We start from the raw sequence: 23,614 nt of genomic DNA, 5'->3' as shown, positions 1-23,614 counted from the left end.
TCTTGCGTGTTTGCCGTTGAGGTTTCGTACTACCAAGAGCCTGCTTATAACATGATGTGTCAAGCAAGCGGAAACAAAGTTGACAAGCATGAGTTGGCACAGCCACCATATGTGTGGCAGCAAAGTAAAGGCTTATGGAACTGACTGAGCTGTTGTTCCAAGCATTGCGTTTTCAGGGTGTGTTGCTTTGCACACCTGCTTTAACAAGTGCCAGCACACGTTGACGGAGAGCCTTTCCATGCGATGCATTGGTCCCTGTGTTGCAGCTGATTACCAGTGTTTCGCAGTGTATCATAACACAGACAACAGGAATGGACACTCATAGTGCTGAAGTAACACTTTGTGTAATTGCAAAAAGAAGAGATAGGCTTATCAGAGAAATCATTCAAGCGCAAGGAATATTCCGATGACGTGACAAGTTTGTCAGTATGGCCTCGTCCTTGTCAAGTACAAATTCTTCTTGTGGAATGTGCGGTGGGATGCTTCAGCAATTGCATTCTGTACTTTGTTCATATGTCATAATTCTTTTGCTGTCCTGGTGTGAAACGTACTTATACACCTGCTCTCAGGAAAATACAATTTAGGTTGTGAGTTTAGCGTTGCGAATGTTCCTTCCTGTTCGTATTCCGACACATTGTGAAACTTTGGTAATGCAGCACCATGTAACCGGACACTCAACTTTGTTGCACCTGACTTACTGTGCCAGTAAATAATGCAGTCACTGCCTACACTTTCCTTACTTTTACCGCTGCAGCAAGGGTGTACTATAATCTTAAGTGTGGCGTCTATAACTCACGTAAGTGCAGTTGCTGCAGACAAAGGTGCGATAAAGGTTTGTCTGGTCAGGTAACTTGATTATGAAGGTGTGGCCATTGACCAATTGTCAAGGTGAAATAACACCAAAACACATCAGTCTGTGTTTTTTTACTCTGTCAATAACCGCAACCTCTTCATAAGTGTAGTTGCTGTGTAATCAAAGAGCACTCGCGCATGTGACAATGGCAGTACAGCAAAACGCAGATGCCAATTGTTGAAATGCTTCTGGTAATGTTTTATGTCATGTCACTTCCTGCCAGTGTGCTTCAATATCTTTTTGAATCCTCAGGTTCTTGTTACAGACTCGCTGACATTATGCAGTTCTCATTAAGGAAAAGCATTTTCTACAAATTTTCTTTTCATCTGTCTACTTTGGAACTGCATGTGGTGATTTATGTCTGCTTTTCTTATTTCTCTTGCTCATTTGTGTCCCAAATTATAATATACTCCTGGCAATATTATTGCGTGATCAATGGTATATAATAGAGAAGAGCTCACCCAATGGTTTTTGTGACATTAAAATGTAGCTAATTATTATCGCACTTTGACAAGCTTGCAATGTCACCATATCTGCACCTCACTAGAGGCAAGTTTGTGCTGGTGATAATGTGACAGTGTTATCCAACAAGATGTTTGTTCTCAAGCACAGAATCTTTGAAAAAGCTCTTTGTAAAAAAGCCCTGCTTCTCACACATATGCATGTGCACTTATAATGTGCATAACAAAGAAACTTGAGAGCAAACTAAGGAATGCGCAATGGAGTGATGTAGCGACGAAAGATACGCATAATGTTAGGAGATGGCAAGACGACAGTTTTGATTAGAGGAGAAGTGAGGGTGGGTGATTTGTGGAGGTAACTAAGTCATTTCGCCTGTCTCTGTTTTTTGCAGAGTCTGTGAGCTCCAAGGACCTTCAGCTGAGCAGTTTAGAGAGCAATCCTGCGACCAAGGAGCTCAAGGACTTCCTTCGTGGCCTCAAAGAGTCGGCTGCTTGTGATGTCATCAAGCAGGTGAGTGTCGCTGATTGATCTTGTGATGGAGCAGGCTCTATCCACTTCGCCGCAGAAGGCCACGTCTGATGTGTAACTAGAAATCCTTCCCTTTCCTGTTCATTTGTGTCCACTCTCTCATTTGAGACGCACTGTCGTTAATCAGCAGCTGTGGCATTCTTCTGCTGAGAGTGGAGTCGAGGGTTCGATAGCCGGCCGCAGCGGCCGCATTCCGATGGGGACAGAAGGCAAGAATGCTCCTGTACTCCAGCCCTACAGTGTGGTATCCATGTTAGCCACAGCATTGCTGTGGGATGCTGAACCACATGAATGAATCAATCAATTGTCAAACACTTTTGAAAAGAAACAAGTCTGGCCTGATTGATATTACTGCAGCATGTTGCATGCTTGGGGCGTAGACAGTTCTCATAGCTTCTGGCTAGGAATTGCCACTGGCACTTCGGGCAACCTGTGGTTGCACTGTGTGATCAAGAACGGTAGTGCGATGCATCTATCTCACCCATCCTGCTGCACTGTTTCATCAGAGCACAAATATTGCGAGTACACAGTCAACCATCCAAGATCTTTCCAGCTTTGCCGTGATAGCTCTTGTTGGGACAAGTTGACATGCAGATCATTAATACTAAATTGGAGATCACAGTAATGCAGGAAAAAGTGGAAAAAGTTATATAGGTTTGCTATGGACAGAACAGTTGCCTTCCATGTTGAAATAGACCAGTATAGCACTTTTGTTGTTTTTCATTCTACATTCTTTTAATAAAGTTTATGTTAACGATTTACCATCATTCCATCTCTTATCATTCTATCTCTTATTTTATATAGTCGGAAGAGTTCAAGCAGTCACTGTTGATACAGTATATTTCTCACGTTCATGCCTGCTTGTGTGGTAGTGGCTCACGGCGCACCTACCGGGCACCGTACTTGGATTCTTGAGGGCCTTTGACTTGTAGCTATAAAAGCAGCCTGTTGTGACTTACCTACTCACACCTGGTGTTGCATGTGCGGTATGTGACCTTGCTCGGTGGCTTGTTTTCAGGTCAGGGCAGCTGTGGACCGCATCCACAAGATGTCCCGGGACCAGTCAATTGATGAGCTCTCAAACCAGGTGCAAGACTTCTACCAGAAGATGCACGAGCGCTTCGAGACGCATGCTCACTATCAAGGTACGCCTCAGAGCCACATCACTGCTTGTGTGGTGTTGGCCAGTTACAAATTGCAGGCCTCCTTACAGTTTATAAGCCAGGAAGGTGGACACATTCCAGAAGCTTACGCGTAGCTGCTGCTTCTGTCCAAAATATATGTGTGCCAAGTTCAGCCTGGCACTCTGATCACGTCAATGTGCAGTCTAGCACAATACCCATTTCTGCTTCTAAAGTTCATGTTAGTTTTTGTGTGTGATTATCTCCCAGCAGTGTACTTAATGATGCGACAACTAAGAAGTAAAAATGTGTTTTTGTGTCTTCGTCTGCGCAGAAGCAGTAACAAAATCAGATAGGCGATCTGTGTTGAAAGTTTTGTTCCTAGCACTTTGTAGTGCGAGCAACTGTCTAGAAAGATACTGGTCTTTGTGGCCCAGCACTTGCGGTGCATCGTATACGTTACTATGAGGTGTCTTACTGCTGCACGCAGTAAGACACCAGTCTTACTATCAGCAGTGCTCCTTTTTTTTTTTTTTTTTTTTTTTTAGTGATAGTAGAACACTTAAGATGGCTTAAAAGGAGTGCTGAAATGCTGTTCCTTTGGCCTCTTAGACACACGGAGCATGTCTGAGCTTACCACGCACAATAGGATATTGCAGTGGACATAACTAATTGTAAAATAATTATGCAGGCATAGTATCTGATAAATGCTGGTAAAGTCACACCTCATTAAATGCCATCTATTTTTTTACACATATAAACAAAGTAACTTTGTTTAGCAGTTGTTATTTAAGAAAGTCCACACACATCACATGCGTATAGTATGTCTAGCCATTGTGACAAGCAAATGAAGGGAAACACATTGCCCAACAGTGAACTCATTTGTATGCGTCTTATCACGTGCAAATGATCTTTGCCTCACAACTAACTACACTGTTGCAGATGAACAAAATGGTAGCTTAGCGTTGGCCATATGCTAAAGTAGGATTAAGTTACTTAAATCAAAGGGATGCTGTCATCTGGGTGTACAAAAAGAATGACTAAATAACCCATTGCTGCTCCAAGCTATTTGCTGCTGATTGAGTCGAGCTTGCATGTAGGTCTGGAGCCCGACCAGGTGGAGCGTCTCATGGACTTGACGGAGAACTACCTGATGAGTCTGACGTACAAGTCCATCTTCGAGTTCATCTCGACAGCTGACGAGGAGAAGGACCTGGCAATCCAGCGTCGCATCCGATCCCTGAGTTGGGTGGCAGGACGGCATCTCGAGCTAGAGCTGGACGATCGGCAGCCACCCGTGCGTGATGTCGTCGACCGTGCCATCACGCACATAATTGAGCTGGACTCTCGCCACAGCCCCCGTGAAAAGCTGGCCTGTGTAGTGCGCTGCAGTCAGCAGCTGTTTGAGGCGTTGCGCATGGGGCCCCAGGGCCCACGGCCGGCCTCGGCTGACGAGTTCCTGCCAGCCATGGTGTATGTTGTTCTGCGTGCCAACCCTCCGCTGCTCCACTCCAACATCAAGTATGTGACCCGGTTCAGCGCCCCCAGCCGGCTGCTCAGCGGGGAAGCCGGCTACTATTTCACCAACCTGGTGAGAACCTTTGAATTGCTCCGTGATCTCTCCACAGCTGTTTGTCTAGGACTCGTTTGTTCGTGTTGATTATGTTTGTTTGAACTGGACCACGCACAACAAAGAGTATATACATTATATTCATTAACCTGGTGGAAATGTTTGCTACAGCCCGTCTTGCCTCCAAGATATGCCTGGGTTGATTGAGGTTGATTTGAATTTTACCACGTAAAACCCCATAATTTAATTTTTAATTTTGAATTTTTTGAATTTTACCACACTCAAAGAACAGGGCATGCAATCAGAGATGTTCTCAATTCACCCACTCTGAATTACCTATTTAGGTAATGAGACTCGCGTGCCACAGTTGCACCAATGGCTGTAATCAGCATCCTAAATGAAAGCTCGAAATTAATTTTTAGTGCATTGGCTAGCACATGGGCACTTTGGCATCATAATGCCATAGGAATGTGGTCACCAGGCTCGAGGATTTATGTACCTGTAACATTGATGTCAGTGCTGCAACATCTGAGCACCTCGGCCACTAGTGCAGGCAGTTCACTTTGCGTCGTCATTGCTGTGGGGTTGAACAATCCACAATTCAACTTTATGGGCTAAATCAACATGCATTTCTACAGAGCAACTCAGTGGCTCTGTATGCAATCAATTAGGTGACATGCTGGTGCTCATCATTCTGCCAGCAGTTGCATGAGCCTATTCATTGATAATGCCAGCAAACTATCTGACCAGCTGCACATTTTAACAGTGCCACTATTATGGAACAAGACTGTTTGCTTAAAACACGGGGGGCGATTCATGATCTTGAATATGTGCAACATTGCTCACATTTGCATACCATATTTGGAAGGGATTTGTGACATAGTGCAAGCAGCTAGTTGTATGTTGTTCTGATATATGGGACCCATTGTCTGCAGTGATATCAAACCACATTGTGGTATCAAGTCCTATCTCATGTGTGTTCATTTGTTGTCCCATGTGCTCATGCATTCCCTCTCTCATGTAACAAGTCACATGCCAACAAGCCAACATCAGTACTACAGCGTTTTGTGCTTTTTGTTGTTACCATTTAGCACATAGGAAACGGAGTGACATTTTGGCTAGTGCTGAAGAGCATCTGGAAGGCATCATAATACTTTCACACTATCGTTACACTTATCGTAGCCTGTCTGTATGGTGCTTTCATCACCCTCACATTTTGCCTGTTCGTTTTCCTACCATGGCCAGTGCTGCGCAGTGTCCTTCATTGAGAACCTGACGGCCGAGTCCCTGAACCTACCTGCGGAGGAGTTTGAGCGCTACGTGACCGGCGAGGCAGTTCCCCCCGGTGGCTACGACCAGGGGGCCAGTGAGGGCCTGCGCCTCATGTACTCCAACCTGGCCCTGCTCTCCGACATGCGGCAGCGGCAGGAACGCCTCGCCGAGGGCACAAAGCTGCTCCGCGGCCGCATCAACGAGTTTCGGGTGAGTACCTCGTCAGCCACTCAGAGGAAGCCATGAGCACAGTCACCCTGGGCCCAAAATATGTTGTTTTTGGCACTGGTTGGTGCTGGCTGGATGCATTGGCTTAAGTGTAACATTGGTATAATAATTCTTTATCACCTTACCTGTCCTCAGTTTCAGACTGCATATGTGGTGTTTCCAAAAAACACTTTCTTTCTTTCTTTCTTTTGTCAGTTCAAATTATGTGATTGGCTATTCACTCATTTGCGCCGACCTGACTCACAGATGTAATGAATTATCTCCTGTGCTGCTCAACATGCAGGCATCTAAACGTGAGGCCCAATGTGCAAACAGGAAATCGTCAGAAGAGTACACATACAACCGAACCGAGTGAATTTGCTCAACCTGGTCATGAGTGTTGTTCTGCACACATGCTTATTCTGCACACTCCCATATTGGTTAGTTAAGAACCTTGCAGGAAAGCTTTACTGCAAGTGCAAATGATGGTGTGTGCAGATTGACCAGCCAGTTTACCGCATGCTACTTATTTTAGTGCTGCTCATACTCAGGCCACTACCCTTGTCCACCACGCAGGAGACTGTGTCTCGCGAGGTGGAACAGGCCCTCTCGCAAGCACCAATGGCTCCCTGCTCGTACAAAGTGCCTGCCGACCTCGATGTGCGGTTCGTACCTGCCTTCCTCCGCGATGTGGTCCTGCGAGAGCTGGACGACGGCGACAGCCTGCTGCTACAGTTGGACACTCCCCCACCTTCATCGCTGGTGCCAGCCGCATCCACTGATCCGTCATCTAATGTTGTGCCCCTTGAGGTGCGTGCTGGCTGTGTTCAGTATCAGCAGAGGTGCGACAAGTGTTGCACAAGTTGTTTTCAGCAGGCCATTCTTGCCATTCTCTCAGCAAGTTTTATGGTTTCCACAGGGCACCTTGTTGCCTGTATTCATCACCATTTCTCTGCTACGCTTACATTCAAGGCTACCTTAATAAGAGAACTGCTGAGGCTAGCTGTATCAGAGGGTTTGCCAGAGCGCATGCTGTCGAATTAATCTGAGGGTCGATTTTATTTGCATCATGGCTGAATTTTGAGGAGGTGGCACTGGTTGAATCCGTCTCCTAACCAACAAACTGCTTTCCCCATTGTTGCCATCAAAAACATTTTAAGGCCCACTAGATTCTTCGAACTGTTTATGCAAATATATTATAGTAGAAAGCACAAATAAAGCATACCGATTTACCTCTACAAATAGATCACTTGCAGGTCAAGTCTATAATCAGGAAAAAATTAATCTGATCTGACACTGGGTTTTGCAACACCAATGCTGCTGCTGGTGTCACTATAGTACTACCAAACCAGGCCCTCGATCGAGAAAAATGGAGGCTGAGATCTAGAAGATCTGACCCTGCAGCCAAATGGGACTAAAGCCGAGGAAGAAGACTAAGAAACATGAGAAGGAAATCTGCCTAGATTACAGCTTGTGCATGAATGAGCCTGCAAAGTAGCATTCAACTGCTGTAGTACCCAAGCTTGTGTGTCTACAAGAGCCCAGTTATGGTCCATCAGTCATGATTTCCCATCTCCTATGGCACTCCTAACATTTGAAAGAGGCCAGACAATACTGCCATGCCAGAATTTTTAGCATGTACTTTCTCACATTCTCACCTTCAATGCTGGGTGCTGCCTGTCTGCTCATAGCTCGCCACTCACTCTGCAGTACGTAGTCATTATCACTGCCCGTGAATCAAACAAGGTCTTGTGGAAGTTTGCCTTTTCTACCTTGGCCAACGCGGATAAGCCTTGATAGTGTGGACAGCTTGTTGCGAAAGTTGATTTGCTAAGAATATGTTTAGACCGACTAAGAAAAGCTAAATGCCCACTAAAACCGCATTTTGGTTGCTAAACAAGCACAAAATTTGTGGAAAGATGAAGCAAGAAATCTCCTAAAATGGCAGCATAGAACCACTCACAGTTACCAATATGTTCACTAAACCCCTCTATAACAATGCCCTTTGAATGATGTAGGTACACATAATAGCATTGGTGTTGGAAAACCCATTGCGAGATAAGACTTCTTTTTTCTTCATTTAGATATGGCCTGTAAGTGGTCTGTTTGTGGTTTCTACCTCTGTCTCAAGACCCGCCGTGGTTGCTCAGTGGCTATCGTGTTGGGCTGCTGAGCACGAGGTCGCGGGATCGAATCCCGGCCACGGCGGCCGCATTTCGGTGGGGGAGAAATGCGAAAACACCCGTGTACTTAGTTTTAGGTGCACGTTAAAGAACCCCAGGTGGTCCAAATTTCCGGAGTCCCCCACTACGGCGTGCCTCATAATCAGCACTGGTTTTGGCACGTAAAACCCCATAATTTAATTTTTTTAATTTTTACCTTTGTCTCAAGAAGAAAAGCCAGCAATGCAGATGAGGAAGAAAAGTAGGGAGGTTGGGAACTGAATGTGTTGTTGCAAGTTGCTATAGATTCAAACAGAACTGAAGTAATGCACTTGTGATGAATTTTATGCAAAGCAAAAATGCAGTATGTTTATCATAATTCTACCACCCTGGTTGGCCTAAATTGAAACAAATATGTCCTGCTAAAATTATTTTGCAAATTATTTGACCTACACAGAACGATGCTATCATCAGCTACTAAACTGATAGGGCGAGATTTACATGCCTGAAGTACTCTAAAATGCAGGCAAAATTGCAATGGAGGAGCTGTACAGTACGGTCCACCCTTAAATGAACACCTGGCTGGTAATAAGCCAATATGTAACCCACAATTCTACTTTATTGAGAGAAAGAAAAATGGCTGATAGACACATTAGGCTGGCATCTATGCATTAAAAAATAGTGTGTGCCTTCGTGCCATATTTTAGTTGTAAACTAACTAACTGTTTACAGCTAAAACTGTTAAAGGTTGAGCTAGTTGGCAGTGATTCGTATTGGAAAAAGTTCGGCATGACAGTAGAGGGAAACGATGTTTGTGTTGTCTGCATTTCCTATCTTTTTCTAACATGGTGCTCTTCCTTTAAAAGTGGACCATAATTTACTGCCAGCGTCGAATCTTTATGGGACACCTGATCTGGGAGAAAAAGTGTAATACATATTTCCCAAGCCTGATCATGCATCCTGCATATCAGATTTGCTACCTGCACCAGTGTACCTGACCTACACATGCTGTTGTACTCCTTTACTGGTTTCAAGCTAAAGCTGGGCTGAAATTCTACTTTTATCGTGTAACCTGCATCTGGCACTCTTTTGATGCTAACTGTACACATCAAAAGAGTTATTTGTAAAATTGTGGAGAACGAGATAAGCTTGGCGCAAACTGCGGAAGTGGTTTTGCCGACTTCCGGAGGATTGTGTGTGACCGTGCTTTTCCTCGTCTTTGTAAAAATGTGCAGGATGTGCAGCGAGTGCTGCTGGCCTCTGGTGACCCCATGTCTCCCGACACCATGGAGGCATGCCTGCCCCCTCCCCTGCAACCCGTCATCGTTGGCTCGACAGCGGACACGCATGCGCAGCCGCTGGAGTCAACCCTGCCATCAACTGGGGAGCTCCCCTGTGCCATGCCCGTCGCAGAGGCAGCGGAACAAGCATAGGGCATGCACTCTGAGGTATGTGTACTGAAAATCCGAATATATCGAGAAATGCGTTCCTATTCAAACGAGTTTAAAGGATCGCTGACGTGATATTTCTTGCTCTTCATTTTCTTCTGCTAAATGAAGGTCCTAGACCTCTAAACTTTACAAGAAATAATGCAAAACCTCACAGCACCTTAAATAATTAATAGCTCTTCTACTGCCAGTTTCGATTTTGTTTGCCTAGAGGTGACTGGTGTTGTGACGTCATGATGGCAGAAAGTAGTCGCGTGGCAACTGGACACCACAGCGTTTTGATGCTAGCTCCGGCTCAGTCATTGCCTGCTATGCGCTCCTCGTAGCAAGTCAGACGTAGCAGCAATAGCAGGTGATTGTGTGCGCTAGAGCGAGCGTCAGAACGTTGTGATGTCCGGTTCCCACGTGACTACCTTCTGGATCACAACCTCATAACACCAGTCACCTCCTGACAAACAAAATTGAAACTGGCCATAGAAGATGCTATTACATTAATTATTTAGGGTGCTGTGAAGTTTGGCATTATTTTTTTCTAGGGTTTATAGAAGTCTAGTACCTTCATTTAATACAAGAAAATGAGGAATGAAAATATATTAGTACTCCTTTAAAAGAAGATTGTGTGTTTACCACTGTTTGGGTTTCTCTTTCCAGTCCCCTCCCTTTTCTTTTGTGTGTTTTGTCAGCTAGAACACTTGGCATGTATGATAAAAAAAAAAAGCTTTAAATCACCATCGTTGGTGCACCTCACTGTCAGAGGAGTGAGCTGCTGCAGTGACACAGACCGGCTTCGCAGTGAAAAGTCTTAACAAATTGGGCAAACATTTTATATTATATTTCACCATTTTGGGATCTTTATCATGCACCCAAAGCATGGTGCACGAGCATTATTCTGGCCAGGATCAAGCCGTTGACCTCTTGCTCAACAGCACAACGCCATATCCACCTCGGCAGGTCGGCTACTGCATTCCTGCTGCCAAGCACAAGATCTCATGTTCAGTTCCCAACTCCCACAGCTGCATTCCAATGGGGACAAATGCAATAACACTCATGTACCATGCTTTGGGTGCACATCAAAGAACCCCAAAGTGGTCAAAGTTCATCTGAAGCTGAACCAAATACACCTAGGTTGAGTATTTGGTTCGATTAGAATGCTATTCTTTTTAGCAATAAGCAGTTAATTGAACCAAATTCCTGGCATCACAAGAAGCTAGTGCAGGAACCACCAATTTTTCAGTTTTTCTGCACATACCAAGCTTCCACTCAGGGTTAAGAGTCTGCTCTTTGGCATTCCCGAAGTGTAATTTAGTTATACTGTTGAGCGCTCTTTAAGAGGATGGATTACCGTTTTGCAAGGCTTGCGCTGCTCACTTCTTCTCCTTCACTGATGGCTGTGTTCATGCTTCCTTTTCAGGGGTCACCTAGTGCAACAAGACAAGCAGAGGCCATCACCGAAGTGGGGATGTGTGTTGGGACTGTGCAGCGGAAAATTTTTCTGTGCTGTATCGCAACGGACTGTGAGCGCTTCAGTGCCAGACGCATACACGTGCCACGACGTCACGCCACTGGACCTGTGTCTGCGTGCTCGTGGCGAAATGAGATTCTCTTGTGAACAACTGTCTTCACTGAAGATGGGAGGGGGATGCTTGCCGACCCCACAAATTGTAAAAATAGTTGACAAATTTTTTTCGTGTATATATATAATAATATATATGTCTACATAAATTTATTCCTTCAATGCTACTCTGTCTCTCTCGCTTTATTATCTTCACTCTAGTGTCACACATGCAGTTTGAGTAGGTCATTGAATGCTGTCCCCGTTGAAGTCGTTAACTCATTACTGAACATCAAAAGTTGCCAAAGAGTGGGTTCCATACCCTAACTGTGAAAGTTGTTTTGCATGTGAATGTGCCTGCAACTACTAATGAATGTCGGTGCGTCTCAGCAACTTCGAGGTTGGTAGCATGGAATATACGACTGTCAAGACGGCACATCTGCCAAGATTATTACTAGTAGTGTAGTTGTCGCGATATCTTCGCAATGTCAATTTTATTCATTGCGTACTGAGGCACCACATGCATAACAGTTGGCTGACAATAGCAGCTCAAACTTTGCATTTAATTATTGCAGAAAAAAAAGCTTATTGCCCCCGTAACTGTTTTCAGTGCATGTTAAGCTGCTTGAGTGAAGGGACCGTTTTAGTTAAAGGCAATTTGTTTTATCACGTTGATGAAGTGATTGCTTCGATTTATTGACACATCGCGTCACGTGACACATCTCCATTATTGTTTGCCGAGTTTAACATGAGCTTCTCGGTCCTAAATGTAATCTGGGGTGAGCATTGCGACAATTATGCCACGCACTTAAAGCTATGCACTTTTGATCAACGACAATCTTGCACCTGCAATGTGACGACAACAAAAATGAGCTGAGACACTTGCTTGTTGCACCTTTTTTTTTTCTTGTTTTGAGGTCTCTGCAATACCTTTCAGTGAATCATGGTGTTCCGAGACATTTCTCAAAGTGACAGCACGCGAACTGTATGCAAAGCAAAACATATGAGTGGTAATCGTCAACTCTGTAGTGATGGAAGTGCTGTGCCAATTGCTCCATTTTGCGACGAGATAGAAATGCCGATACATGCTGCACCAAATGACTGCTTTTCGCATAAATTGTTCTACACCTGCGCCAAGGCGCACATGAATGGCCTAAACCTCCCCTGTCCACACAACAGGCGGAATTGTAATAGTTCCGAAACTGAAACTCTGGGTATGGTATCCGTGCCGCCAAGCCAAGCGGCATGCTCGACTTCTTTGTGGTCACATCGGAGTGTCCCAAGTTCGCAATGACACTGAAGCGCATGAGTTCACCGACTTGTGCAGGCTCCTGAATGTCTGGCTTTGAACCGCTATGGCCCTTTCACAGCTTAAAGGTAAGCCTTTAATATGTGTCGTCACGGGTGCCTGTTGTTTCATTCCTGCCCAGGCATGGATAGCACGTGGAAATCCAAACATATGATACGCAAGCCTGGGCCAGTCTATTTGTCTAAAGCTCGCCAATCTTTTCCTATTTACTGTTCATTTTCTTACTTTGATGACAATTTGCATATACGCTCGCCTGCAACGGCTGAAGGACGCGTTTGACAACTTAGTGCGAGCTTCCGATTATACGCCTGATAAAGCCAACGAAAGCAACGTCAGTTCTAGGAAGCAGCTTGGAATATTGCGTGCATTTTTACTTTTTTGTTGCTGTTTTCAACGTCCTTTTCTGAAGCGCTACTGCTCTGAACGAAAGCCCCGCTCCCATAGCACGTCCTTTGAATGCTCCGGGCACGCCGTGCGAGTGTTGCGGAAGTGAAAACTGAGAAAGAGGTGGAAAAACATCAGTTCGCTCTGTCTGGATGCGCGCACCGTTATTTCCTAGTTTCTTCGCCACCATCTTCTCGAATTTGGGGCCGCACTCTGGGAGGTCCGAACTGACCAAAACGCCGTCGAAATAGCACGAGTTTTACACTAGAATACTGCTTATATTGCCTGTACCAGACGGCGAGTATGATTTTCTCAATTAACAGGAATCCGACTAACAAGGTTTTAACAGTAGGTCATCTTATTAGTATAGTATGCATCTTTGTTTGAATAGTGATTGTTGCCTAGGTATTAATGTGTTAAAGCCAAGAGATCTCTTTGAGGTTGAGTTATCAGCTTGCATAATCTGGGTAAGCCTTTTTTTTTTAAGTCGTCACAGCAAATTTAACGTACAAGTTCTCGGCGAGACTGATGCCAACGATGACACCATCTCTAGTTGGTGCAGAGAAGGAATCAAAAGGAGTCTTGTGCATCTTCTGCAACAGTCATCAACTGCTCACAGCACGGCATAACAGCTGTGAAGTATCACGCTATGAATAAACGCAGTCAACAGTCTGCAGTCAACAGAGGGATTCATCTGAGATATTAAGCCTGCGGCCGTACTGCGACAGTGTTGCCTCGGCGATAGTATCGCCGTCAGGCGCGTGCTGATTGGCTGGTTGAGCTAAACTGGATGACGTAGCGCACCTGATGGCCAGCCAAGGCGATAGTATCGCCGAAGTGGATTGTTGCAGAATATGTCCCCTTGCTACAAAGCAAGGTCAACTGGAGTCGTGTTTCTCATCTGGTCCGGGACTCTGAGGCGGACCGTGCTGCTCGAGCGGAGGCGCATTCTGCTCTGTGACTTGCCATGTCAGATACCTTACGGGAACGCAGCCACACAGATCATGCCGTTGATGTTCCCGGACTCTAAAGTCGCCAAAGAGTTCCAGTGTGGGCGAAAGAAGCTTTCTTACATCATTTCAGATGGCTTAAGACCCTACTTTAGGAAAGAAGTGATAGACGAAAGTAACAAGCCACACACATATGTTACACGATTTTAATAGATGAAACACCCCTCCTAGAACAAAGCTGCCAACAGCTGGATGTCATTGTCAGATACTTTTTCTATGCACAAAAACGTGATGTAGTTGAGCATCTGCACTCGTTTCACTTGGGCTCTGCATAGCAGATATCCTGCTGGTACATTCTAAAAAAGCTATTCAAGATTTGCCTCAAAGAAACATGCTTTGCTTTTACAGTGATGGGCCCAACGTCATGTGGAGTTTGAAGGAACATTTAAAAGAGGGCATAAATCGCACCTTGCTGGATATGAGTGAACACAATTTGTGCCAAGTGCAAAACGCATTTGCCAAAGGCATAGAAGCATTTTGCAACATTGTGGAGTCAACTTTGCTTGATATCTATCAATTTTACACGAATTCAGCTGTTCAGAGGGCTGCCCTGAAAACAACTCGAAATGCTTAGGCTTGCCTGAAAATCTTCTTTTGCGTCACGTGAATTGATGGTTGACAATGAGTTCAGCTCTGGGGCGACTCATTGAACAACACGAAGCAATCAAGGCAACGGTTCTAGATGCTGAAGAAAAAGCTCGACCTGGTGGCATCATTTATAGGTCCCTCAAGGAGAACCTTATGAGGAAGGTACTGCTGCCTAAAGCAATCTTTCTGCGAAATGTGGCTGACATTTTTGCTGAATGCTTGTCATTGCAGCGAAGTTAGCTGCTGCTTTATATTTTGTTTGAAGAAATGACCATGCCAGTGAAAATAATTCTTGGACGTCTTATGCAGAATGGTGCATAGAGGAACTTCACTTGAAAAGAACTATCCCTTGATGTGAAATGTTCTGCCAACTGGAAACAGCTATTCGAGATTTGAGCTGATACAGAAAGCTCCATTTCTGCTTGGACGCCTCAGGAGAAGATTTTCAGATTAGGCGCACGTAGCTTTTACATCAAGGTCGCATGTTATCTGCTTTCAAGGTTGCCCTTTAACAATCATGTGCTGAAAGATCTCAAGCACCTTCACCCAAGTTCTGTTAAGAAGGAGAGCTCCATTGCAGGACTCAGGAATTTAGTGCAACAAGTGCCTCAAGTGGTACCACCACAGAAAGTCTCAGCACTGATGGATGAAATAACACTAATCTCCACGGAAGAATTGTCCTGTAATCTACATGAGTGGCTCGATGATGCTTGGCAACACGTATTCACCGTTATGTCAAAAGAAAGTAGTCCCAAGTACCCCTAAAAAATGAAGTTCATTAAAGCCCTGCTGTCTCTTGCTAATGGCAATTTTGATGTTGCAAAGGGATTCAGCAAAAATCGCTGCCTCCTTCATAAACGGAGCAAGCTCTCAATCGCAAACCTAAACTGGCTTGTGTAAAACCAGACCATTCTGTAATCACTATGGCCAAGATGCTTCAACCATTCTTGTGAAGCCTGTCATGATTTAGGCTATAAGAGCTCATTCAAAAGGTACCAGGAGCATGTGTCTGCAGAAAGTGGGCCTGCAGCTAAGAAAGCCAAGCTTCCCCAAGACCCACTAGAAACAAAAACGAATGAGCTGCGAAATATACATATGGTGACTGATTCTGCTAAGAAGATGCTTGCTAATGCTGAACTGCTCATTGCAAATGGGATAAAGGCCAAAAAGTTTGACTATATTGAAATTGGACAATCATTTCTGAAGCAGGGGCAGGCAAAACTTGCAAGCAGCCTTCATAAGCTTGAAGAATCAAAAGAAAATATAGTGCAGCCCACAAGGACTGATTTCAATTTATTGGCTTGCTCATACATTTCACTGTGATATTAAATCGTTTCATGCTAAATGTTTCATTTTCTAAGCTGATGATATATTTATTGTGACATTAAATCATATTTCTCTGTGATACTGTTATCACGTGTAAAAGAAAACTGTTCTGCATATCTTGAGAATTTGCTACATGTGTTCATTTTCTGTTCTTTACTAAATTGAACCATTCCAATATGTGAGCACTAATAGATGCAAATATTTTTTTAAATACATAGATTTATTTGGGTCATAGTAAATGCATGCGCAGTTTGCTACATGCACGTGAGTAATGAGTCACTGTTCCGAACTATGTTTATTTTTGCTCCGCACTGCTATTTTTTCTGCTCCAAAACACGAAAAGCGGCTTCCATCACTGACTGTATTTTGCAACGTAGATGTAACTGAACATATATTATCATGCGGCATGTCAGGAAGACACACATGCAAGCATTCTGTGCCAAGACACCACCTTGCGCTTTCACATGAACAGCCCAGGATGCTTCAACACAGTCACTAGGCTGAAAACATCGAACCAGCATCTGATTTATTAAATAAAACCACCACTGCGTGTCAGTATTCTAACACACACACACGCAGCACAAATTCTAACACACACGCACGTACACATACACGCCATCCCTTGTCTCCCTGTAGCACCATCCCTGCTTGGCGATGGGAACAATTTTCAACAGATGACACCTTTTATGAGAAGTGTGGAATGCGGTATTAAAGAGCACTCCCCCCTAACAAAAGCTTTTGAATGCACTTTGTATCAAGACTTTTTGGCAATCAAATGCTGCCACTGCCATGCCCATTGCAGCCTTCCCCTCCTTTTTACATTGTTCTTCCTGCACTCAAAAATGCTCATCGTGCTTCCATCTATTACTGAGCTGAGGTTTTGTACTGACGTAACCCTGAGATTGTGTGATGGAGCTCTCCATTGCAGCTCGGAAACTGTCAGAGAGTTCCCTGTAAGATTTTCTAGAGCGAACTCTAGCACTAATCGTCTATGGGAGCTGGGAATGATGGTTAGTACATGGATTTGCACAAACTTCGTTGTTCTAGCTTCAAACAGCTTTGCGACTTGGCAAATTGTCCATTTTCACCAAGGTATTGATGTACAGATTCAACATTATGCAATAATTGTGCATGTGTGCAGAGTCTAGTTGCCTTCTGGGTTCAGAAATATAGGATTGCTTCGAAATTTATGCCAATATAGCACAACAAATAAAGTTGCAAGCATGAAGATCAGACAAATCCATCATTCCCACGGTAGCTGAACCATCACAGCACCAGGGTTCCCTGCAGTAATTTCAGTAGGAAACTATAGTATGGCCACTGTAGTATCCTTCTCCACTACAAGATCTATCCACTGCATCTTTACCATCTGGTCCAAAACAGCAACACGCACTGGAACAGTCATAGATGTGTCCTTGTCAATAGAATCACAGTCAGTATTGCATAAACTTTGTTTTACACGTTACTAAAACGAGAAAAAGTATGCTAAATTTCCACTAAATTTTGCTACAAGTTCGCTAAAATTGTCGCTAAAACTGTCGAGTGAATTTTAAATAATGTGGGCATTGTAGAACATAAATTATATAAGCTAACGTGAAGTAAATCATCTGAACCTATAGACATTTCATGTTTGTCTAGTGTTCATGCAGTTGATGGATAAACAGTAAGCTTACCTGCAGGGTGTAGAGGACGCCTACTTTACTAACATATTTACATAATGGATTATGACAGTTTAAATTCTGCGTTATCCTTCAGGTTGCAAGGTTACAAATACAGCACGATACAAAAAAACACAAGTAACCTGACTTTCCTAGCATGAAAAGGCACTTGGTCCATGCTGTCCCTCAAATTTTCTATTACTCGATGTTCGTGATAAGAGAAGTAAATTCTGTGGCACCCGCTTGGCCACACGTTATTAACACATCAATGACAATCACGTGACCATTGTAGAGGTAAAAGATCTACCTGAATGCCACCGTGAAGTGCCGATTGGTGCAAAAACCGTGAGAAATGAAAGCAACGTGTTCAGATTCAGGTGAAGCTTAGCCACTCTATACACCTTTCTATACAGTCGAAATGTCCTATTCACCTGCTGTGTTCTAAATCTTAATGAAATTTGTTGCAATAGGCACTTGCAGAATTAATTTACTGCTACACTTACGGACGTCCACTAATCGGAAGCATTTAGCAGTACTGCACAATTAACCCACAGCATTCAGACCCATTCCAATCGAGTTTGTGAGGAATAAAAGAAGACACCAATTTTGTGAGCACAATGTGAAGTCTGTGATGACCACTGTGCTGTAAAGCACAAGCACAATGTGAAGACTACCAATGTGAAGGCAACTGTTGCTTCATCATGGTCAAAGAGCCTATGCATTGTACAGCTAGTTTCGGCTGCTTACATGTAGCTTTTCAATAATAAAGTGTGTTTTAGAAGGCCACTTTCCAAGCAACCTTCCTAGCTCTAAAAAATCTAGTCACTAAAATTTCTTCAATTGTTCAGTCATGTCGCTAAACAAAGTCGCTGGTCGCTAAACTGAAAAAGATTGTCGCTAAACGGACAAGAAAGTTGCTAAATCAAGCAACAAAATTGCTAAAATTGCAACAGTGACCATAGTCCTTGCCACTCACCTTACGAACAATGCTTTCAGCTGTCCTCAGAGCAGGCAATGTAATGAGGGCATGATTTAGTTTCTTATTCCTGGTGATGTGAACGAAGCAGTAGTGGCAGCCTGACTGCAAGATCCTTCCTACTCCGTAGTGCTTTCTTCCTCCTCTGGGATTACTACTTGCCTAGCAAAGTACGCATAATGGTAACACTGTTGCAACTTCTACATTTATAATTTAATTTGCATTATCTTCCAGCAACTGCCTGGATGAATTGTATTTTCTTCACTATTTTTAGTATCACCATTTGACATGTTTGTCAGGCTTTTCCTGCTCCATAAGCTGATGAGGTAGGTGTAAGTTTCGGCTAAAGTTTCATTTAACAGGAGTTCACATAACGATGGGTTCCGCTTCGTTGGACTTTTCCTCTTCCATAAGTCAATGAGGCAGGTGTTAGTTTCAGTTAAAGTTTCGTTTAAAGCGTCCCTGAAGCACTTTTTCAACGGAGTAAAATAGAATGTTGCCGATCTGTTAACGAGGCTCCTGTGAACATGTGAAATGAATAATATTGCACTGCATACAGCAGGGAATTTACAATATCGTGTAAAAAGCAGTGAACAGTTGCTTGAACTTGCATCCACAATGTCGCTATTGAAAGGAGTTGGCCCACCAATGCTACTGGCCGATTTCGTGATCGCGAGAACGTTCTCAGTAATACATAATTGCTAATTTTGAGTTAAATAAATGAAAAATAAATGTCTGCGGTCTCAAAAATACAGAAAAATAATTTCATATTTGCACTGCGCGTAGCTGCGTAGCGTAGTCCACCATGCTTGCCACAGGGTGTCGTGACGTCCTTTCACTGCCACGACACACAACTTTAACAGGGGCTCTGCCCTCTTGGCTTCTCCGCTGTGTATATTCCAGCGCGCTAGCAGAGACAAAATGAGAGAGAAAGCCGGGCATCAGTGCGATAACTCCACTTCTAGTACAATTTTTGCAGCATGAGGTTCACTGGACGACGTACTCAAATAGCGAGGCCATCTACGATTAGTTAGAAAAGTGTTCAAGAGCCCCTTTAATGTTCAACAACCTTGGAAGTAGTGAAAGCTTTGTGAACTATCACACAAGAACATCACACAGCGGACAGATTGTGTGATGAGCAACCGCTTTAGCTGGAAGCTAGGTAAGCAAGTTTCAGCAACAGTGTCAGCAAATGAATTCTATTGACAACATGATGGTTTTCTGTTATGCTATGATGAAGGTAACTGGCACTAAAAGAAATCTTGTAATACTCACAGCCACTGCCTACATGATGCTTCTTTTCAAGAAGCACATCTAATATTTCCACTGAGGCATGCGTCATTATCCCACACTGACGACACAAAGGATTAGAAAGCCGATAACATTTTTGCGGTGACTTCACTTTTAGCAACGAAGCTCAGCCACAGTCCTGCAGCCTGATATGGTCACTCCTGTCAGGGTCTCGCTCTACCAAGTTCATATTCAGAAGCACTTGTACATGCGGCGGCCAAAACTCCGGGCCCAGTCTGATGTATCGTGCCTCTGGTGGGTTGGTGCTGGCATCCAGTAGCCTGTCGAAAATCTCGTTCAGCGCGAGATAGTTGTGCGCAGCGGTGTGTACAATCTGATGTGGCTCCGGGTAGAAGTAGTGGAGGTACTTGGAGATTTGCTTTTTTCGCATGCTGATCAGCCTGGAAATCACAACAGAAAGTGGGACAACAGACAGCAATCAATGGCATGTTCAACCCATCCGCTGCGTTTGTGCAACATATCAACACCCCTAGAGTAGAGGAAACTTTTGCACAAAAACAAACTGAGGGACTTCTACACATCTTTGCTCTCGTTCTTCAGTATAGTGCAATGCAATTCTATGTTCACAATTTCTTTACATGTTAACATTTTATGCACTTAACAGGGTTGGCAGACACAGACAGCAAGTGACAAAAAAGATTGCAACACAACTTGAATGGTGGCTAGCTGGTCAGCTTTTGTTTTGTGTCAAGTTTGCCTGAATGAGAAATGGTCTATCTGCTACAGTCTAAATCTGCAGACATTGGCCAAAACGTCATATCTGTAGATTTGCCATTGAAAATAGAACTTCGTTCTCGTATGTATTCAAAGATTGTCCTTGCCATCTTAGCACAGAACGAAGTAAAAAAACTTGGAGGACACTTAAGCTTCGCCTTTGAGAGTAGAAAGCGATAGCATTATTGGGACCCGTTCGCATCGAATCGTTCGCATACGGCGAGTAGGCTTCATTCACTGCAACACTGAACGTGGGAAAGCCAGCTTACAAAGACCAAGCTTACACCGATCCCCTTAAAGTCGGCTTCACTTTTAAACTGAAATGCATTGCTGGAAAGACATTTTTACAGGGGCAATATAAGTGGTTTTATATTAAAATGTGAAGGCCCTAGCACCTTTTTTATTTGATTAATTGTTTGCTATTGCCCCTACGTGCGCAGGTCTGGTAAAGGGGTTCGTGTTTGAGTTTCCTTTCTCGTAGCAGAATTAGGTTTTCTCGTACATTCAAATTACAATCCGACGCCGATTGGTAAACAATCCGATGGCGAATCTGACGTCGAATGGTAAAGTCGTACTTTATCGTTTTTCTGATGAATTTAGCTGTGAGAAATTCAATTTTTGTTCACCAAAACCTTGCACCATGTGGAGGGCCTGCGCGGTCGATGTGGTTGGATGATTTTCTCTGCCAACCATGATCACACGCCGGTTGCCGACACCGGATTTTCTGCGACACGGGTCCCTAAACGCTGTCGCATTAATATGGTTTCATATATGGGCCTTGAATTTCAAACCTGGAAATACTAAATCCCTGCAAAACTAAAGACAATTAGGTATTGTGTGGCAGACTTGGAAAATTGCAACAGCCAGCACTTCAGTGCATGCTTCTTTTCCCAAGTCCGTTTAGCTTGCTTGACCTCACGTCTGGCAAATGACACTGTGACAACCTTGATGAAACTTCTGAAAAACAGGACATGCTGTTTTAATATTTTGTTGTGTTGAATAGATTCAGCATCGCAATACACGTTTGGAGTGATTTCAAGCAGAATAAGAGAAGCTTAAACCCAGAGCCAACATCACCCTTAGGGGACTGTCGCCTTGCCAAACATTAGGTCAAGGATGGTAGAGGTTTCCCTACTGACTTGACGGTTGTCCGATTTCGATTTGGAACAAGAATTAACTATCAGAATTAAACTAGCAAAATAAGCATGTCACTACACAGCCACCTGATGGGCTACGGGAGGCGATGCAACACAGGGCTCTGAGTTATATGAGTGTCACACAGCGCACATTTGATCGCAAAAGAGCCCGATCCGAATCGAATTCCTGTGTCGCGATGAGCTCCTTTGCGCAAGCTGCAGTAGGGAGCAAATCACGGTCGATAATTTCGATCTGGATTGGGCTCGATTGCAATCGAAAGTGGCCTGTGAGACCACCGGTGTCACATCCAACGTTCCACTTCGGCGATAGTTCGCCTAGGAGACAATTTCGCCTTCAGGCGTGCGCTGATTGGCTGTTTTAGCAAAATTGGATGAGCTGATTGGCTGGTTGAGCCCGACGTGATTCAATTTTGCTCAACCAGCCAATCAGCGCGCGCCTGAAGGCGAAAGGCGAACTATCACCGAAGTGGAACGTTTCAGAATACGTCCCCATCAGCGCGCGCCTGAAGGCGAAAGGTGAACTATCGCCGAAGTGGAACGTTTCAGAATACGTCCCCATCAGCGCGTGCCTGAAGCCGAAAGGCGAACTATCGCCTTCAGGCGCGCGCTGATTGAGCAAAATTGAATGACGTCGGGCTCAACCAGCCAATCAGCTCATCCAATTTTGCTAAAACAGCCAATCAGCGCACGCCTGAAGGCGAAATTGTCGCCTAGGCGAACTATCGCCGAAGTGGAATGTTTCAGAATACGTCCCATGATCCCTCTTGATCGCGATCGATAATGATCGCTGCTACACGGTCCAACGATCCGGATCGAGTTTGGGTGAGCTCAAGCACACAAGTGGTCGTTAATGGGTCCAAAGCACTATTAAGTTTGTCTGATATGCCGCAAAAAACTGTATGCCGCAAAAAAAAAGCTTTTTTTTTTTCTTTTTTCGGGAAAAAAAATTTCCTTCATCATAGAGGGGTAAGGCTATTATCGTCTGCTGATCGTCTGCAACTCTCAGAACTACATAATCGACAGCCTACGATCGCGATTGTCTGCGATCGCGATCAAGCAAGATTGCGATCGAAGGTGACTGTGTAGAAGCACTTGATCCAGATCCAGCTCAATCCGGATCGGGCGCGATTGCGATCGAAAGTGATCGTGTGACACCGGTATTAGTTACGACCACATAACGTTGGAAATGACAGTATACCCGGGCGTCTTTACATTTCGGCCCCGCCAAAATGCAGCAACCGCTGCCAGCAATACAGCTTTTAATTTCATACAGCAAGCAGCCAAGGCGCCCAATAAACAGGGGACTTACGCTTTCACGGTGCGGTAGTCATTCGGTACGGGCGACGCTCCGTTCTTCGCACCGGCAACAGCTTTATTGTGGTCCTCCAAGTCGGCGATCTCCTCCTCGGCCGCTTTAACACGGTCGGTGTAGTAAGCGAGATTGCGCCCCAGGCTTTCCTGTTCGTTTCTCAAACTCTGCAGGAGCTTGTCTCTCAGCAGCGCTTTTGGAATGGCGTTGGGAACTCTGCCCGCGCTCAGTTCCCGGTGCACCATCAAAAATCGGCTGTCATAATCGGCGTCCAATGGTATCGGCGCGGGCGCTTGTCGTAGTTTCTGCAGCTCTTGCTCCAGAGCGGCTGCTCTTGCCATAAGACCATGGTCTGCCGTCATTTTTTTCTTAGACATTACGGCGTCAGAAATTACTTAGTACACGTACACATTTAAAGCCTGCCGCCACGGAACCAGCAGCCCAAGCGCTTGCGAACGCAACAAACAACAACAAGCTTGATGATGATGGTGAAGATGATCTCTATCGTTTTTTGTCAGATTGATGATGATGACATTGTGGTGGCAGTTTCAGATCCCTTCTAAACATAATCGCAAGCCAATTTCAACCGTTTTAAATAGCATAGTCAACAATTTTTTTTTACTGCCTAAGTTTAAGTATTGTCGCGTTTACCTTAAAATAAGCACTTTTTTTTTTCTTGTTTTACGTGTTGTTGTTG

At 44.3% G+C, this 23,614-nt stretch overlaps 1 protein-coding gene and 2 long non-coding RNA genes across 6 annotated transcripts in view; 1 reads left to right on the top strand and 2 right to left on the bottom strand.

Moving 5' to 3' along the window:
• Positions 1–11,363, top strand: part of LOC119446030 (rab5 GDP/GTP exchange factor) — a 36,774-nt gene extending 25,411 nt beyond the window's left edge. For all 4 annotated transcript variants that reach the window (XM_037710338.2, XM_037710340.2, XM_037710341.2 and 1 more), the window contains 7 exons: positions 1,707–1,825; positions 2,862–2,988; positions 4,065–4,555; positions 5,780–6,016; positions 6,590–6,823; positions 9,411–9,623; positions 11,035–11,363. In XM_037710338.2, coding sequence (XP_037566266.1) covers positions 1,707–1,825; positions 2,862–2,988; positions 4,065–4,555; positions 5,780–6,016; positions 6,590–6,823; positions 9,411–9,608 — 1,406 coding nt within the window. In that variant the 3' untranslated portion in view covers positions 9,609–9,623; positions 11,035–11,363. The remainder of the gene's footprint in view (positions 1–1,706; positions 1,826–2,861; positions 2,989–4,064; positions 4,556–5,779; positions 6,017–6,589; positions 6,824–9,410; positions 9,624–11,034) is intronic.
• On the bottom strand, positions 7,803–8,506 carry LOC119446037 (uncharacterized). The gene is made up of 2 exons (XR_005190730.2): positions 8,393–8,506; positions 7,803–8,132 (listed from the first exon to the last, which is right to left on the bottom strand). It is a non-coding gene; the product is annotated as an uncharacterized LOC119446037 (long non-coding RNA).
• Positions 11,338–23,475, bottom strand: LOC119446036 (uncharacterized). Its single transcript, XR_007466098.1, has 2 exons — positions 22,918–23,475; positions 11,338–20,117 (listed from the first exon to the last, which is right to left on the bottom strand). It is a non-coding gene; the product is annotated as an uncharacterized LOC119446036 (long non-coding RNA).
• Between the last annotated feature and the right edge of the window lie 139 nt (positions 23,476–23,614).

The sequence above is a fragment of the Dermacentor silvarum genome, chromosome 3 (assembly GCF_013339745.2).
Source record: "Dermacentor silvarum isolate Dsil-2018 chromosome 3, BIME_Dsil_1.4, whole genome shotgun sequence".
Classification (NCBI taxonomy): Eukaryota; Metazoa; Arthropoda; class Arachnida; order Ixodida; family Ixodidae; genus Dermacentor; species Dermacentor silvarum.
Note: the sequence above shows the minus strand (reverse complement) of the source record. Positions and strands in the feature narration are given on the sequence as shown.